This window comes from Xenopus laevis, chromosome 2L, assembly GCF_017654675.1.
Source record: "Xenopus laevis strain J_2021 chromosome 2L, Xenopus_laevis_v10.1, whole genome shotgun sequence".
Taxonomy (NCBI): domain Eukaryota; kingdom Metazoa; phylum Chordata; class Amphibia; order Anura; family Pipidae; genus Xenopus; species Xenopus laevis.
In genome coordinates this window covers 8,453,434-8,473,140 of record NC_054373.1, presented here as the reverse complement: position 1 = coordinate 8,473,140, position 19,707 = coordinate 8,453,434, and the positions used below count along the sequence as shown (strand labels likewise).

At 37.9% G+C, this 19,707-nt stretch overlaps 1 protein-coding gene across 1 annotated transcript in view; it reads right to left on the bottom strand.

Moving 5' to 3' along the window:
• LOC108707398 (integumentary mucin C.1) overlaps positions 1–19,707 on the bottom strand; it is a 92,038-nt gene that overhangs the window by 55,802 nt on the left and 16,529 nt on the right. Inside the window, exons 4-5 of the mRNA XM_041581506.1 lie at positions 11,227–11,250; positions 11,062–11,085 (exon numbers count right to left, since the gene is read on the bottom strand). Of these exons, the coding sequence (XP_041437440.1) occupies positions 11,062–11,085; positions 11,227–11,250 (48 nt within the window). The remainder of the gene's footprint in view (positions 1–11,061; positions 11,086–11,226; positions 11,251–19,707) is intronic.

Genomic DNA, 19,707 nt, shown 5'->3' with positions numbered 1-19,707 from the left:
ATAGAGACCAATTATTTGTTTTTAATTGTAACAGACCTCCGCAAAACACAACCACTTAAGAACAAGAATTTAAATGGACTGAAAAGTTAGCCAACATTAACTCCTAGAGCTACTCAATCCCTAGTGGAATAAGGTGTTCACCTCAAATCTGATTTCACAAATTAATTCAAATGCTACAGTATGTCTCAGAACCCAAGTTTGATAACTGCAAAAGAAAGCCATCAGTCCTACCAAGAGATCACTCAGGCAATATGGAAAAATATAAGTAATCGTCTTACCTGCTGCGGTACCCTCGGCTGCTGCTGCTTGCTGCATCTAGAATTAAGTAAAATAATGATACAAACGATTGGCATCCATTCAGAAAAGACATCATGAAAAAAACCCACTTAAGAACACACATTTCAAAGTACTAAGAAGTTAGCCACTATTGCAAAATAGAAGAAATCATCTTACCTTCACCTGCTGCTGCTGCTGCTGTTGGTGCAGAATCTATGAGTAAAATATAGATACTAATTATTTGTTTTTAATTGGAACAGACCTTATGAAAACAAAAGTGCTTAAGAACAAACATTTAGGGGCAGATTTACTAAGGTGTGAGTAGTAAATTCAAATTTGCAATTTTATAGGGGGTCAAAATTCAAAAATTCCATTTTAAAACACAAAATTGAATTTGAATTCGAATATGAGATTCATCACAGCTGAGCCTGAAAACAGTTACAGTTTGAATATTTGCCACCGAAAACCTGCCGAGTTCATGCAAAAGTCAAAGGCAGAGGTGCCTCGAACTATTTAAAGATGTTAATGGTAGTAATAAGCGGAATTTTTGCCAAGTTTCACTGCAAAAATGATGCCCCATAGACTCCCATGGGTGGAAAAAATGATTGCGCATCATAATAAACTATGAATCAACACAAATCCTGGCGCTAAGGTCTCTGATGAAGTGCAGTGACACGAAACGCGTCAGACCTCATGGCGCTGTGTAAACGGTGTACCAAGATGTTTAAATAAAGGAAATGTGTTTTAAACTTTCATGTGGAAACGAGCGATTCTGTATGAAGAGGGCCCTGGAGTGCGCTGTCCAATCAATACTCTGCAAGTCATAATAAACTATCACTGCAAAGATTTCATTTTTTTGAAGGAAAACCCGATATGAATGTTATTTGAGTTTTTGGGTTGGGACTATTTGATCAAATTTTAGAAGTTTACAATTTTTCATGAATAACATAAGATTTGAATAGCAATTAAAATGACATTTATAAGAGTTTTAAAAAATTCAAATCACTCTAAAATGTGACCTTTGATAAATAACCACCTTAAATGTAATCAAAAGTTAGCCACTATTAAAAAATAGAAGACATCATCTCACCTTCGCCGCCGGCTGCTGCTGCTGCTGCTGCTGTTGTTTCAGCTGAAATTATGAACAAATTATAGAGACCAATTATTTGTTTTTAATTGTAACAGACCTCCGCAAAACACAACCACTTAAGAACAAGAATTTAAATGGACTGAAAAGTTAGCCAACATTAACTCCTAGAGCTACTCAATCCCTAGTGGAATAAGGTGTTCACCTCAAATCTGATTTCACAAATTAATTCAAATGCTACAGTATGTCTCAGAACCCAAGTTTGATAACTGCAAAAGAAAGCCATCAGTCCTACCAAGAGATCACTCAGGCAATATGGAAAAATATAAGTAATCGTCTTACCTGCTGCGGTACCCTCGGCTGCTGCTGCTGTTGCTGCATCTAGAATTAAGTAAAATAATGATACAAACGATTGGCATCCATTCAGAAAAGACATCATGAAAAAAACCCACTTAAGAACACACATTTCAAAGTACTAAGAAGTTAGCCACTATTGCAAAATAGAAGAAATCATCTTACCTTCACCTGCTGCTGCTGCTGTTGGTGCAGAATCTATGAGTAAAATATAGATACTAATTATTTGTTTTTAATTGGAACAGACCTTATGAAAACAAAAGTGCTTAAGAACAAACATTTAGGGGCAGATTTACTAAGGTGTGAGTAGTAAATTCAAATTTGCAATTTTATAGGGGGTCAAAATTCAAAAATTCCATTTTAAAACACAAAATTGAATTTGAATTCGAATATGAGATTCATCACAGCTGAGCCTGAAAACAGTTACAGTTTGAATATTTGCCACCGAAAACCTGCCGAGTTCATGCAAAAGTCAAAGGCAGAGGTGCCTCGAACTATTTAAAGATGTTAATGGTAGTAATAAGCGGAATTTTTGCCAAGTTTCACTGCAAAAATGATGCCCCATAGACTCCCATGGGTGGAAAAAATGATTGCGCATCATAATAAACTATGAATCAACACAAATCCTGGCGCTAAGGTCTCTGATGAAGTGCAGTGACACGAAACGCGTCAGACCTCATGGCGCTGTGTAAACGGTGTACCAAGATGTTTAAATAAAGGAAATGTGTTTTAAACTTTCATGTGGAAACGAGCGATTCTGTATGAAGAGGGCCCTGGAGTGCGCTGTCCAATCAATACTCTGCAAGTCATAATAAACTATCACTGCAAAGATTTCGTTTTTTTGAAGGAAAACTCAATATGAATGTTATTTGAGTTTTTGGGTTGGGACTATTTGATCAAATTTTAGAAGTTTACAATTTTTCATGAATAACATAAGATTTGAATAGCAATTAAAATGACATTTATAAGAGTTTTAAAAAATTCAAATCACTCTAAAATGTGACCTTTGATAAATAACCACCTTAAATGTAATCAAAAGTTAGCCACTATTAAAAAATAGAAGACATCATCTCACCTTCGCCGCCGGCTGCTGCTGCTGCTGCTGTTGTTTCAGCTGAAATTATGAACAAATTATAGAGACCAATTATTTGTTTTTAATTGTAACAGACCTCCGCAAAACACAACCACTTAAGAACAAGAATTTAAATGGACTGAAAAGTTAGCCAACATTAACTCCTAGAGCTACTCAATCCCTAGTGGAATAAGGTGTTCACCTCAAATCTGATTTCACAAATTAATTCAAATGCTACAGTATGTCTCAGAACCCAAGTTTGATAACTGCAAAAGAAAGCCATCAGTCCTACCAAGAGATCACTCAGGCAATATGGAAAAATATAAGTAATCGTCTTACCTGCTGCGGTACCCTCGGCTGCTGCTGCTGTTGCTGCATCTAGAATTAAGTAAAATAATGATACAAACGATTGGCATCCATTCAGAAAAGACATCATGAAAAAAACCCACTTAAGAACACACATTTCAAAGTACTAAGAAGTTAGCCACTATTGCAAAATAGAAGAAATCATCTTACCTTCACCTGCTGCTGCTGCTGCTGTTGGTGCAGAATCTATGAGTAAAATATAGATACTAATTATTTGTTTTTAATTGGAACAGACCTTATGAAAACAAAAGTGCTTAAGAACAAACATTTAGGGGCAGATTTACTAAGGTGTGAGTAGTAAATTCAAATTTGCAATTTTATAGGGGGTCAAAATTCAAAAATTCCATTTTAAAACACAAAATTGAATTTGAATTCGAATATGAGATTCATCACAGCTGAGCCTGAAAACAGTTACAGTTTGAATATTTGCCACCGAAAACCTGCCGAGTTCATGCAAAAGTCAAAGGCAGAGGTGCCTCGAACTATTTAAAGATGTTAATGGTAGTAATAAGCGGAATTTTTGCCAAGTTTCACTGCAAAAATGATGCCCCATAGACTCCCATGGGTGGAAAAAATGATTGCGCATCATAATAAACTATGAATCAACACAAATCCTGGCGCTAAGGTCTCTGATGAAGTGCAGTGACACGAAACGCGTCAGACCTCATGGCGCTGTGTAAACGGTGTACCAAGATGTTTAAATAAAGGAAATGTGTTTTAAACTTTCATGTGGAAACGAGCGATTCTGTATGAAGAGGGCCCTGGAGTGCGCTGTCCAATCAATACTCTGCAAGTCATAATAAACTATCACTGCAAAGATTTCATTTTTTTGAAGGAAAACCCGATATGAATGTTATTTGAGTTTTTGGGTTGGGACTATTTGATCAAATTTTAGAAGTTTACAATTTTTCATGAATAACATAAGATTTGAATAGCAATTAAAATGACATTTATAAGAGTTTTAAAAAATTCAAATCACTCTAAAATGTGACCTTTGATAAATAACCACCTTAAATGTAATCAAAAGTTAGCCACTATTAAAAAATAGAAGACATCATCTCACCTTCGCCGCCGGCTGCTGCTGCTGCTGCTGTTGTTTCAGCTGAAATTATGAACAAATTATAGAGACCAATTATTTGTTTTTAATTGTAACAGACCTCCGCAAAACACAACCACTTAAGAACAAGAATTTAAATGGACTGAAAAGTTAGCCAACATTAACTCCTAGAGCTACTCAATCCCTAGTGGAATAAGGTGTTCACCTCAAATCTGATTTCACAAATTAATTCAAATGCTACAGTATGTCTCAGAACCCAAGTTTGATAACTGCAAAAGAAAGCCATCAGTCCTACCAAGAGATCACTCAGGCAATATGGAAAAATATAAGTAATCGTCTTACCTGCTGCGGTACCCTCGGCTGCTGCTGTTGCTGCATCTAGAATTAAGTAAAATAATGATACAAACGATTGGCATCCATTCAGAAAAGACATCATGAAAAAAACCCACTTAAGAACACACATTTCAAAGTACTAAGAAGTTAGCCACTATTGCAAAATAGAAGAAATCATCTTACCTTCACCTGCTGCTGCTGTTGGTGCAGAATCTATGAGTAAAATATAGATACTAATTATTTGTTTTTAATTGGAACAGACCTTATGAAAACAAAAGTGCTTAAGAACAAACATTTAGGGGCAGATTTACTAAGGTGTGAGTAGTAAATTCAAATTTGCAATTTTATAGGGGGTCAAAATTCAAAAATTCCATTTTAAAACACAAAATTGAATTTGAATTCGAATATGAGATTCATCACAGCTGAGCCTGAAAACAGTTACAGTTTGAATATTTGCCACCGAAAACCTGCCGAGTTCATGCAAAAGTCAAAGGCAGAGGTGCCTCGAACTATTTAAAGATGTTAATGGTAGTAATAAGCGGAATTTTTGCCAAGTTTCACTGCAAAAATGATGCCCCATAGACTCCCATGGGTGGAAAAAATGATTGCGCATCATAATAAACTATGAATCAACACAAATCCTGGCGCTAAGGTCTCTGATGAAGTGCAGTGACACGAAACGCGTCAGACCTCATGGCGCTGTGTAAACGGTGTACCAAGATGTTTAAATAAAGGAAATGTGTTTTAAACTTTCATGTGGAAACGAGCGATTCTGTATGAAGAGGGCCCTGGAGTGCGCTGTCCAATCAATACTCTGCAAGTCATAATAAACTATCACTGCAAAGATTTCATTTTTTTGAAGGAAAACCCGATATGAATGTTATTTGAGTTTTTGGGTTGGGACTATTTGATCAAATTTTAGAAGTTTACAATTTTTCATGAATAACATAAGATTTGAATAGCAATTAAAATGACATTTATAAGAGTTTTAAAAAATTCAAATCACTCTAAAATGTGACCTTTGATAAATAACCACCTTAAATGTAATCAAAAGTTAGCCACTATTAAAAAATAGAAGACATCATCTCACCTTCGCCGCCGGCTGCTGCTGCTGCTGTTGTTTCAGCTGAAATTATGAACAAATTATAGAGACCAGTTATTTGTTTTTAATTGTTATAATTAATTGTTTAATAACAGACCTCCTCAAAACACAACCACTTAAGAACAAGAATTTAAATGGACTGAAAAGTTAGCCAACATTAACTCCTAGAGCTACTCAATCCCTAGTGGAATAAGGTGTTCACCTCAAATCAGATTTCACAAATTAATTCAAATGCTACAGTATGTCTCAGAACCCAAGTTTGATAACTGCAAAAGAAAGCCATCAGTCCTACCAAGAGATCACTCAGGCAATATGGAAAAATATAAGTAATCATCTTACCTGCTGCTGTTGTTGCATCTAAAATTAAGTAAAATAATGATACAAATGATTGGCATCCAATCAGAAAAGACATCAAGAAAATGGAAACACTTTTGCTGGAAACACTATCTGTCATTCTGTGTGAAATGTTGAGTGAAACATTACCAGTGATGTTGCTCTTTTTTTCACCACTGTTTACTTTGCTTTTCTAACTGTTGAAATCAAAGTACTGATTCGTTGCTCTGGACAACATCACCGGCAAGGGTTCACTCTGCAGGTGGCTGATTCAGTTAATGCCTTTAAGAATGGCTTGGATGATTTTTTGGACAGACATAATATCAAAGGCTATTGTGATACTAAGCTCTATAGTTAGTATAGATATGGGTATATAGAATTTAATTAAAAGTAGGGAGGGATGTATGTATGGATGCTGGGTTTTCATTTGGAGTTGTTGAACTTGATGGACTTTGTCTTTTTTCAACCCAATTTAACTATGTAACTATGTAACTCTACTTTTAACATGGCATGATATATAGGTCCCTTAAGAACAAACATTTAGAAGAACTGAAAAGTTAGCCACCATTTAAAAAAATTATTAACCAACTTACTAGTGGCTGCTGCAGTTGTTGGAGGTTAAATTAAGAGTCAAATAATGATACAAGTTATTTGTATCCAAATGGAAAATACCTCATGAAAATAAAAACTCTTCAGAACAAACGATCAATCTATTCAAATGTTGACCACCTTTAAGCCATACTGCTAACATTGCCTTAGTAGAAGTAAGTTTTAACCTTAAATCTCATTTCATTTGCTAACTAAAAAGGTGTTGCATGTTTTAGCAACCAAGTTTGAAAACTGTAACTGAAAGCAATTAGTCCTACTGAGAGATCACACAGGCAATATGGAAAAAATATAACAAGTCAACTTACCTGCGGCTGCTGCTGTTGTTGGAGCTAAAATTATGATTAAATATTGATACAAATTATTGGTATTTGATTAGAAAAAACCTCATGAAAAACAAGTACTTAAGAACAAACATTTCAAAGTACTAAGAAGTTAGCCACTTTTACAAAATAGAAGAAATCATCTAACCTTCGCCTGCTACTGTTTTTTGAGCTGAAATTATGAGTAAGATATAGATACTAATTATTTGTTTTTAAAGGACCAGTAACACTAAATTTTGTTTTTTTTCAAAATTCGTTAGTATAGAACGAAAAATAAACACCAAGGCAAATAAAACTTTTGAATTGCAAAGCCTTTATTAAGAGATAACTTACCAAAACTCCACTTCCTGTCCTCTTCTAAAATGGCGAAAGGGCGACCATCCATGCAGCGGTGTTCAACTTCTCCTCCCTGGCTATTCTGGTGACAGTATGTGAGGGAGGCAGAGGTCAGCTCTGCAGCGGTTCCCCTATTCCCAGCAGTCGGACTTTGACTCCAGCCTTTCCTCCTCCGACGAGGAAGAAGAAGAGGAGGAGAAGGGCAGCCTCTGCCTCTCCAGCGGCAAGTGTTGTCTGCAGAATGGTAGTAGTAGTAGGCAGAGGAGCCATGCAGGTGCACCGATCTGCTGAAGAATATTCCCAGGACTATGGTGCACAAGCGCATAGATCATTTACAAGTGAAAAAGAACCAGTGTGATGTGGAAGAGCTGTGCAAACTCAAGGCTTTCCACTCGGCCAAGTGCACTCTCCAAGTGCACAGCTCCTGCAAACCTTGGCTTGGCATTCCGCTCCGCCTTTGAGCCGGGAATGCTACAGGCTCGTTTTTATTTTTACTAAATACACTGGCCACTGCTACCCGCAATAGTAGTGCATCGACGGGTATCAAGTGGTTCGGCACTCCCACCTCATCCATGGATTCTGCAACAACCGGAGTCTAAAATCGCTGCCTTCTCCGGCAGCAGCGGGGACTGCCAGCCCCAGGCACACTCAGATGGGTCAATGAAACTTTGTATTACCGCACACCTCCTTCCACTTATTCTGCGTAGTGGTGCTGGTCTCCCGTTGCCCTTGCCAGGTCACCTTACTGCTTTGTAATTTCGAAAAATGGTCCGCACACACCAATATTGCAGTCGGGGATTGTGCCCCTTTTATTAATGCCACCAACAATCAATAATCAACATTTCGGGGGGACACAGAAGGGAGGCTGTGTCCCCCCGAAACGTTGATTATTGATTGTTGGTGGCATTAATAAAAGGGGCACAATCCCCGACTGCAATATTGGTGTGTGTGGACCGTTTTTCGAAATTACAAAACACTCAGATGGGCACATCAACGGAGAACAAGTGGTTCATCCATGTGCTTGTGCACCATAGTCCTGGGGATATTTTTCAGCAGATCGGTGCGCCTGCATGGCTCCTCCGCCTACTACTACTACCATTCTGCAGACAACACTTGCCACTGGAGAGGCAGAGGCTGCCCTTCTCCTCCTCTTCTTCTTCCTCGTCGGAGGAGGAAAGGCTGGAGTCAAAGTCCGACTGCTGGGAATAGGGGAAGCGCTGCAGAGCGGACCTCTGCCTCCTTCACATACTGTCACTAGAATAGCCAGGGAGGAGAAGTTGAACAGCGCTGCATGGATGGTCGCCCTTTCACCGTTTTAGAAGAGGACAGGAAGTGAAGTTTTGGTAAGTTATCTCTTAATAAAGGCTTTGCAATCTAAAAGTTTTATTTGCCTTGGTGTTTATTTTTCGTTCTATACTAACGGATTTTGAAAAAAAAAATTTCATGTTACTGGTCCTTTAATTGAAACAGAACTTATGAAAACAAAATCACTTAGGAACAAACATTTAGGGGCTGATTAGTAAATAGTAAATTCAAATTATCAATTTTATGGGGGGGGTCAAAATTCAAAAATTCAAGTTTAAAACATTAAATCGAATATGAATTTGAATGTGAGATCAATCACACCTGAGCCTGGAAACAGTTACAATTTGAATATTAGCCACTTAAAACTTACCGAGTTCTTGCAGAAGTCAAAGGCAGAGGTGCCTCGAACTATTTGAAGATGTTAATAGTGGTAATAAGTGAAAATTTTTGCCAAGTTTCACTGTGAAAATGGCGCCCCATAGACTCCCATGGGTGGAAAAAATTATTGTGCATCATAATAAACTATCACTGCAAAAATTAAATTTTTTGAAGGAAAACTCAATATTAATGTTATTTGAGTTTTTGGGTTGGGACTATTTGATCAAATTTTAGAAGTTTACATTTTTTTCATGAATAACATAAGATTTGAATAGCAATTAAAATGACATTTATAAGAGTTTTAAAAAATTCAAATTTGACCTTTGATTAATAACCAACTTAAATGTAATCAAAAGTTAGCCACTATTAAAAAATAGAAGAAATCATCTCACCTTCGCCTGGAACTGAAATTATGAACAAATTATAGAAACCAATTACTTGTTTTTAATTATATTAGACCTCATCAAAACATACCCACTTAAGAACAAGAATTTAAATGTACTGAAAAGTTAGCCAACATTAAACTCCCAGAGCAACTCAACCCCTAGTGGAATAAGGTGTTCACCTCAAATCTGATTTCACAAATTAATTAAAATGGTACAGTACATTTCAGAACCCAAGTTTGATAACTGCAAAAGAAAGCCATCAGTCCTACCAAGAGATCACTCAGGCAATATGGAAAAATATAAGTAATCATCTTACCTGCTGCTGTACCCTCGGCTGCTGCTGTTGTTGCTGCATCTAGAATTAAGTAAAATAATGATACAAATGATTGGCATCCAATCAGAAAAGACATCATGAAAATGGAAACACTAAAGGGTCTATTTGTCATGTTGTGTGAAATGTTGAGTGAAACATTACCAGTGATGTTGCTCCTTTTTAACCACTCTTTACTTTGGTTTTCTAACTGTTGAAATCGAATTACTGATTCGTTGTTTTGGACAACATCATTGGCAAGGGTTCACTCTACTTTTAACACGGCATGATCTATAGGTCCCTTAAAAACAAACACTTAGAAGAACTGAAAAGTTAGTCACCATTTAAAAAAATAAGTAACTGACACGATCGCCGCCCGGAGCTCCGGGAGGCACGTCCCCTCCTTCTGGCATCACTTCCAATATGGTGGCACCAAGTGGGTAGCAGCGCCGGTGCACTGACGTCAGTGCGCTCAGTTCAACTAATCATTGCCCAAGTACAGGACCTGTTTGTTAGTGTTCCTGGGTGCTTTATTATTGTGATTTCTGGACTTTAACCCTTGCCTGGGCTTTTAATTCTGATACATTCTGCCTGCCATTGAACCCCTGCCTGAACTTTGACCTAGATTTTGCCTGAAGCCTTTTGTACCACGTTCTCAGACTTTTATCCCTATAGCTTCCTCCTCGGTCCTGACAACTCCCTGGTGGGAGCCAATAGGCCCCCCAACAGTAACCAACTTAGCAGCAGCTGCTGCAGTTGTGGGAGCTAAAATTAAGAGTCAAATAATGACACAAGTTATTTGTATCCAAATGGAAAATATGTCATGAAAATAACGTTCAATCTATTCAAATGTTAACCACCTTTTAGTCAGACTGCTAACATTGCCTTAGTAGAAGTAAGTTTTAACCTTAAATCTCATTTAATTTGCTAATTGAAAAGGTGTTGTATGACAAATCAACTTACCTGCGGCTGCTGCTGTTGTTGGAGCTAAAATTATGATTAAATATTGATACAAATTATTGCCATCTGATTAGAAAAGACCTCATGAAAATAAAAATATTTAAGAACAAACGTTCAATCTATTCAAATGTTGGCAACCTTTTAGTGATACTGCTAACATTGCCTTAGTAAAAGTAAGTTTTAACCTTAAATATTGTTTAATTGAAAAGGTGTTGCATGTTTTAGCAACCAAGTTTGATAACTATAACAGAAAGCAATCAGTCCTACTGAGAGATCACACAGGCAATATGGAAATAACATAACAAATCAACTTACCTGCTGCTTCTGCTGCTGTTGTTGGAGCTAAAATTATGATTAAATATTGATACAAATTAGCATCTGATTAGAAATGACCTCATAAAAAAAACACTTAAGAACACACATTTCAAAGTACTATAAAGTTAGTCACTATTAAAAAAATAGAAGAAATCATCTTACCTTCGCCTGCTACTATTGTTGGAGCTGAAATTATGAGTAAAATATAGAAACCAATTATTTGTTTTTAATTGGAATAGACCTCATCAAAACATAACCACTTAAGAACAAGCATTTAAATGTACTAAAAAGCTAGCCACTATAACAAAATAGAAGTAATCATCTTACCTGGGGCTGCTGCAGTTGTTGGAGCTACAATTATAGTAAAATAATGATATAAATTATTGGTGTCCAATTGGAAAAGTCTTCAGAACAAGCATTTCAATGTATGGAAAAATTAGAGTCTATTAAGTCATAGTGCTAATCATGCATGGGTAGAAACAAGTGTTCACCTTAAATCTGATTTCATTAATTAAATTAAAAGGCCCTGAAGGGTACCATATTTCAGATCCCAAGTTTAGTAACTGCAACAGAAAGCAATGAGCTCTACTAAGAGATCGCCCAGGAAGCTACTCCCTGCTGCTCTTTTTCTCTTCCCTCACTGTCTTACTCTCCTAGAGAGTATATAACAATTATATTCCTGCCACTCACTAGCAACATTCACTGGGTCCCTGCTCCCCAACTTCCACACTAGAGGTTCAGGTCCCTCTAGGGCAAACATGCTTTATTGGGCCTTGGAAATTATGTTTCAGTTGAATAACACTCATATACAAAATAATTAATAGCATGCATCACCAATGTTATTGATGACTATATGTTCTGTTATTTAAAGGTGCTTCCATAGGTTAATTTATATTTTAACTAAGGTTCATAAGGACCCAATAACCCACCAGGATAGCCAATTGTGGCAGATTCTATGTTGTGTCCAGCAGGCTGTCAGGATCTGCTGGAAATCGAAATCTGGTCAATGTGTTTTTATTCTCCTGCATTGCCACAGTGAGCCACTGGAGGCTCTCAGAAATTGTGCTCTATAATTTCCAGAACAGGCTTCTAACATTCCTTTCCACACAGTGGATATTGATCAAGCAATCAGGGGGCTTTATAAACCAGCTTCCTGCAACTCCATGTTGCTTGATCATTTTAGCCCACAACAGTGCCGGGCCAACCCGGGCAGGCGCCCCAGGCAGCCTGGCCCGGTAAAGCGCCCAATACCCGAGCGCGCATGTGCGAAAAAATACGAGTGCGCATGGGACCGGACTAGGGGATAGCAGAGGCAGAGAAGGTGCGTGCCTGGCGCCCCTCCAGCTTTGCGCCCTAGGCACGTGCCTTCTCTGCCTACCCCTAGTTCCGGCCCTGGCCCACAAGCCTGATCCAGCCTGTCAGTCTGTTGTTCCTGCTAGTTCCCTGCCTAATTCCTGGTCTGTTCCTTCCTTGGTTCCTGATCTGAGTCCTTGTCTTGTTCCTGTGCCCTAGTTCCTGAGCCCTGACTGTTTTCGACTGATTTGCTGGTATTGACTTTGGCCGGTTTTCTGGTATATCCTTTGTCTGCAACCTGCTCCTGACCCCAGCCTGCCTACTGGATTTTCCTTGCTTGCTGCCTGTCCAGATATCAGCCTGTTTAATGATCTCTGATTGCTTGCCGAATGCCTTTGACCCCTGGCCTGGTAAAAGGACTCTTTGTTTATCTTTAACATTGCATTTAACGTAATGCATTGTTCTTTATATTCAATAATAAATCCTCTTCATACATAACATATCATCTGTCTATTATCATGCTCCATTCCTGCATTACCCTTATTATACAGCACATAGGCTCCTACCTGCCAACCACACCACAGCCACTTTACTGGATACGTTCACACTGCAAAACCTCAACTACTATAATCTTATTTGACAGATACTATGATTTTTTGACTGACATTGGCTACAATAGGTTCCATTAAAGGGGAAGTGGTATTGCATAGTCTTAATGTAGCTAGTATTTATACCTCTATACCTCATGAGGCAGAAATACAGTACAGTACTAAATTACTGTATGCTTCTTGGATTTATACTTTAATACAAGTTGATGGATCATCAGACTAAATTCAAAAATACAGTATAATACATTATTTATGACAATTATGTGCTAAATTGGCTCTTTTCTTCAGCGTATACAAAAGTCAGACTTCCCAGCCCCATCTCATAGCAGCACTGTTAGCTCACCTCAAACAAGTCTGTTGTTGACTCAGGATATGGTACATAAAGCTTTACTAAAAATTAATGTAAACAAGGTTCCAGGGCCAGATGGAATATACCCTAGGGTAGCTTAATTTGGTTTAGACCAGCACCTATTTCTGATTTTCTCAGATTCACTTTCATCTGGTATGGTACCTATTGATTGGAGGAAAGCTGATTTAATTCATATATTTAAAAAGGGATTATGTTCTCAGCCTGGCAATTATAGGCCAGTAAGTTTAACATCCATTGTGGGCAAATTATTTGAAGGTTTGTTAAGGGATCCCATTCAAAATTTTGTCCTAGTGAATGGCAGTATGAGCAGGAGGAGCAGTTGATTCTGCCAAAGTGTTGGATACAGTGCCAGACAAACCACTGATTTCTAAAATAAGGTCTGTTGGGCTTAAAGAGGACATTTGCACATGGCAACAGAAACTGGCTGCAGAATTGTGTACAGTGGGATGTTGTTAATGATACTTTCTTTGCTTGGAGTAAGGTTCTTATTGAGGGTCCCTCAAAGGTCTGTACTGAGTCCACATTTATTTAACTTGTTCAGGAATTACTTAGGGGATGGTATTGTAAGTAATGCAAAAGTGTTTACAAATGACACCATCTATGCAGCCCAATTAATGCCATCCAGAATGTAGCATCCTTGCAACCAGATCTTGACAAGCTAGCAATCTGGGCATCTAAATTGCAGATGAGATTCAATCTTAATAAGAGTAAATTCATGCACCTGGGATGTAAAAATATGTGTTACCACCTATCTTGGAAACTACTTGTATTACAGTATAGGATGTACATCACCAATATCTTACCATCCACAGGTGGTGAATCATTTTTGCTAAATTAAAGGGTACTGGGAATTTCTCTCAATGGCAGTGCCTCTACCCAGTGAGATCCAGGGATTACCTCTATCGGTAGTTCCACTAGGAAACAACAATTACACACCCATGAAGCAAACAAAAAGAACTTTATATAAGTAAAGTAAAAGAGGCAAATTGAAATCAAGTTTTCAATATTAACCCTGCAGTTTCCATGTGGTCTTTCAACTCCTGGCGGTCTATACAAGGACACATTCCCACACTCCCACTCTTGCTGGACAAACACAGTCCAAGTTCCATGAACTTTATATCCCTGGTAGTACTATCTGCCCCTGGGGAAGAGGCACTTGAGGGGTGATATGATAACTATGTATAAATATATAAGGGGGTCATATAATAATCTCTCTGATGCTTTATTTAGCAGTAGGTCCTTCCAGCTAACATGAGAGCATACATTCTGATTAGAAGAAAAGGGATTCTGGCTAAATATTCAGAAGGGGTTTTTTTACAGTGAGAGCTGTGAAGATGTGGAATTCACTCTTTAAATCATTTGTGCTGGCTGATACATTAGATAGCTTTAAGAATGGGCTGGATGGATTCTTAGCATATGAGGAAATACAGAGTAATGGAATATAGCTCATAGTACAAGTTGATCCAGGGACTAGTCTGATTGCCATTTTGGAGTCAGGAAGGATTTTTTCCCCCTCTGAGGCAAATTGGAGAGGCTTCAGATGGGGTTTTTGCCTTTGTCTGGGACTGGTCCAGGGACTGGTCCAGGGACTGGTCCGATTGCCATTTTGGAGTCAGGAATTTTTCCCCTCTGAGTAAAATTAGAGAGGCTTCAGATATCATGTTTTTCCTTCCTCTGTATCAATTAGCAGTTAGGCAGGTTTTATATAAATGTAAAAGATTAAACTTGATGGACATATGTCTTTTTTCAATCTAACTTATTATGTTACTTCAATATTACTATATAATAATTTCAGATTCCAGGGACAGGATTATCTGCAAGGGACCACATCTTTTGCAAATGTTCCTTTTAAGAAATGACTACACTGATGTATGCTTCACCAGAAGCAGTTTGAAGTGGCAGAGATACATAAATATGGTGTTTGTCCTGTGGCAGGTCTGTGTAGTAAATGTGGAGTTCATACAACCCATTGTTTCTTACCAAAATTATTGTGATCCTTATATTGCATTCTACCTGCAAGTGAGTTCCAATGTCCTTTTTAGATGATGAGGTGAGACAAAATGAAGAACACTTGGAGAATAGCTTGTTTATTAAGGTAAAGTAACTGATCAAGTAACTGCTTCCATTCTGACCATGTTAAAAAATATATTCCACACAGTCAGTTTACTAGGGTGAAAAGAATAGGGCAGAATCCTGAAAAATATATTAAATGTCTTAATGAGGTAGATTTAAGGAGAGGCATTATCCTACTTCCTTAATATAAGTATTAATTATTAGTGAGTGCATTTAGAAGCAAATCTATAAATATTTGGTGTTTTTTGTTTTCAAAAACATTTCAAATGGAAAACTCTGCATCCTAAAACCTGATGAGATTTCATAAACTCATTGTAGCATTCAAACATTTGAAAATGTACAGATTCACTGAAATTGCACCAAGCATTTTCATTCGCAGTTACAGTAACTTTATTTTTGACATGTTGGCGATTGCAGGGAAAAAACATTATCATGGGATAAGAGTTTATATATATATATATATATATATATATATATATATATATATATATATATATATGTCCCACAGTGCCCACACTCACTCTCAAGTAAAGCCAGAGGTGCATGATCAATTATTTCAATTATGATCAATTATTTTTCATACATGAAAAAGCAGGATCAGCACTCTCTGTTGTTTGTAATATTGTTATTTATTTCACACAAAGTGGCATTTTATTTGATGTTTCGGAAATTAGTAAATATTTAGTACCCAATAGTCCAGTGCTCCCGGTCATATACATATATACTTTACCAAAAGTACATAAAAATCCTGAAAAACCTCCAGGGAAACCAATAATCTCATCTACAACCTTGCATAAAATCCAGCAGGAGCTATTTAAAAGAAATTACTGAATTTATGTATGTCATAAGGAGTATTGACATGCTAGTTAACCATATTATATTGGTTAAAATGGATGTGCAGAGCCTATATACGTGCAATCCATGCAGGTATAGAAGTGGTAAGAAGACTAATCACAAACAATTCCAATTATAAAGGTCCTCCAATAGCATTTGTGTTACAACTGTTGGAGTTTGCATTATGGAAAAATTACTTAAAATTCAAAAAACAATTTTACATACAGCAGACAGGAACCGCTATGGGTTCAAAGGTAGCGCCTGCCTATGCCAATGCCTTTATGTGTGACTTTAAAGATAAACACATTTGGTCATGAATTATTTAAAAGGCATGGAAGTGTTTAAAGGTGCTACATAGATGACCTCTTTTTTGTTTGGACTGGTATATCAAATGAATTGGAATTGTATGTGGACAACCTCAATAAATTGGACACACCCATTAAGCTGACGTTGAACTATAACTCACAAGAAATAAGCTTTATGGATGTACAAATTTACAAACTAAAGGGGGAACTACAAACTTGGATAAACATGAAGGCCACTGATAGAAATACCCTTCTGCACTACATGAGTCAACACCCTAAACATATATTAAATTTGCTCCCCAAGTCTCAAATTATGAGGGTGGTCTGTATCGACGGTGTCCCCGAACAGAAAAGGGAGGACCTAATATGTATGGGTAATACATTTTTGGAAATGGGTTACCCAGAGTAATTGATTAAAGAGACAATTAACATGATGATGATAGTTGACTGTGAACAATTGCTAAATAGAGATGTCGCGAACTGTTCGCCGGCGAACTTGTTCGCGCGAACATCGGGTGTTCGCGCTCGCCGGAAGTTCGCGAACGTCGCGCGACGTTCGCCATTTTGGGTTCGCCATTGTTGGCGCTTTTTTTTGCCCTCTCACCCCAGACCAGCAGGTACATGGCAGCCAATCAGGAAGCTCTCCCCTGGACCACTCCCCTTCCCTATAAAAACCGAAGCCCTGCAGCGTTTTTTCACTCTGCCTGTGTGTGCTGAAGAGATAGTGTAGGGAGAGAGCTGCTGCCTGTTAGTGATTTCAGGGACAGTTGAAAGTTTGCTGGCTAGTAATCGTTTTGATACTGCTCTGTTATTGGAGGGACAGAAGTCTGCAGGGGTTTGAGGGACATTTAAGCTTAGGTAGCTTTGCTGGCTAGTAATCTACCTTCTACTGCAGTGCTCTGTATGTAGCTGCTGTGGGCAGCTGTCCTGCTTCTGATCTCATCTGCTGACTGCTGCAATAACAGTAGTCCTTGTAAGGACTGCTTTTATTTATTTTTTTGTTGTTTTACTACTACTACTACTACTACTACTATAAGAGCCCAGTGCTATTAGTCTAGCAGTGTTGGGGAGTGGGACTGGTGTGCTAATCTGCTGCTCCTAGTAGTTCAGCAGCACCAACTTTAATTTTTTTTTTTAATATTCATTTTTTTTTTATTTTACTTTTTTTTATTTTACTACCGCTGTAGTAGTGTATACGTTGACCTTGTAGGCATTATTTGCACACTGTTTTCTTCAACCCTCCATCTAGCTGTGTGACCTTGTTCACATTCTGTCTAAATATCCATAATATTACCGTCTCCAGAAAAAACACCGGAGTGACTTTTTTCAAGCAGCCATAATATATTTTACGTAATCCGTATCCACCGCTGTAGTAGTGTATACGTTGACCTTGTAGGCATTATTTGCACACTGTTTTCTTCAACCCTCCATCTAGCTGTGTGACCTTGTTCACATTCTGTCTAAATATTGATAATATTATCGTCTCTAGAAAAACCACTTGAGTTACTTTTTTTCAAGCAGCATTCATATATTTTACGTAATCCGTATCCACCGCTGTAGTAGTGTATACGTTGACCTTGTAGGCATTATTTGCACACTGTTTTCTTCAACCCGCCATCTAGCTGTGTGACCTTGTTCACATTCTGTCTAAATATCCATAATATTACCGTCTCCAGAAAAAACACTGGAGTGACTTTTTTCAAGCAGCCATAATATATTTTACGTAATCCGTATCCACCGCTGTAGTAGTGTATACGTTGACCTTGTAGGCATTGTTTGCCCAGTTTTTTTGGCCGCAGCCACTGAAGCACAGAGGCCAGAAAAAATATGCCATATAAATGCTGAAAATAGTCATTTTTTGCCATACGTTGACTCAACGTATATGGCAAAAAATGACTATTTTCAGCATTTATATGGCATATTTTTTCTGGCAACTGTGCTTCAGTGGCTGCGACCAAAAAAACTGGGCAAACAATGCCTACAAGGTCAACGTATGGCAAAAAATGACTATTTTCAGCATTTATATGGCATATTTTTTCTGGCAACTGTGCTTCAGTGGCTGCGTCCAAAAAAACTGGGCAAACAATGTCTACAAGGTCAACGTATGGCGAAAAATTACTATTTTCAGCATTTATATGGCATATTTTTTTTGGCAACTGTGCTTCAGTGGCTGCGTCCAAAAAAACTGGGCAAACAATGCCTACAAGGTCAACGTATGGCAGTTGTTTAAAGAGAACAGTAGATTACTAGCCAGCAAAGCTACCTAAGCTAAAATGTCCCTCAAATCCCTGCAGACTTCTGTCCCTCCAATACAGAGCAGTATCAAGCAGATTACTAGCCAGCAAACTTACTATCATCTGTCCCTGAAATCACTAACAGCTCTCCCCCTACACTATCTCTTCCAAGCACACACAGGCAGATTTTTCAGATACATTTTTGCCCTTGATCCCCCTCTGGCATGCCACTGTCCAGGTCGTTGCACCCTTTAAACAACTTTAAAATCATTTTTCTGGCCAGAAATGTCTTTTCTAGATGTTAAAGTTCGCCTTCCCATTGAAGTCTATGGGGTTCGCGAACCGCTCGCATTTTTGCGCAAGTTCGCGAATATGTTCGCGAACTTTTTTTCCGACGTTCGCTACATCCCTATTGCTAAAGAAAAAGATACATTTACCAAAAGAAAAGGGTGATAGATAAGTAAATATAACCCCTACAGCAAGGATACAAAAGGTGCAGAACTAAATTACCGGGGAATAGTGGCCAGCTCTTTGTAAAAAGACTAAATTCAGTTACTTGAGAAACATCAATCTCAAGGAACATTTAAGTCCTTCAGATACAGTGGGGAAATACACACAAAAACAACATTTTCTTACACCCTGTCCAGGAGTATACAAGTGTACAGGTTGCATACACAGGATATTGCCCAACAACCAGTGGCTAAGCACTGGAAAGAAGCCAAACATGACCCATCAACATTCAAATGCATGTCCATCGATCATATTCCCAAACCACCCAGGGGTGGGGACCTTGAAAAATTATTATTGAAGCCGGAAGCATTCTGAATTTATGAATTGGACTGTGTTAACCCAAAAGGATTAAGTGGACATTTGCAATGGAACTGTTTTTTAACTTAAAGAAAAACATTTCAGAAACCATCTGTTAAGGCTTTATTTAGCAGAAGTATTACATAAAGTATCAAAATGACTTTGTTTCATTCCACAGGAATATATACAATGTGTTTCTCTGCATGTGACATTGTTTCTATGTATGAAATGAGTTTCTTCCTTCCTTTTTTGATATGGACTCTGTTACACTTGCCCAGAGTAAT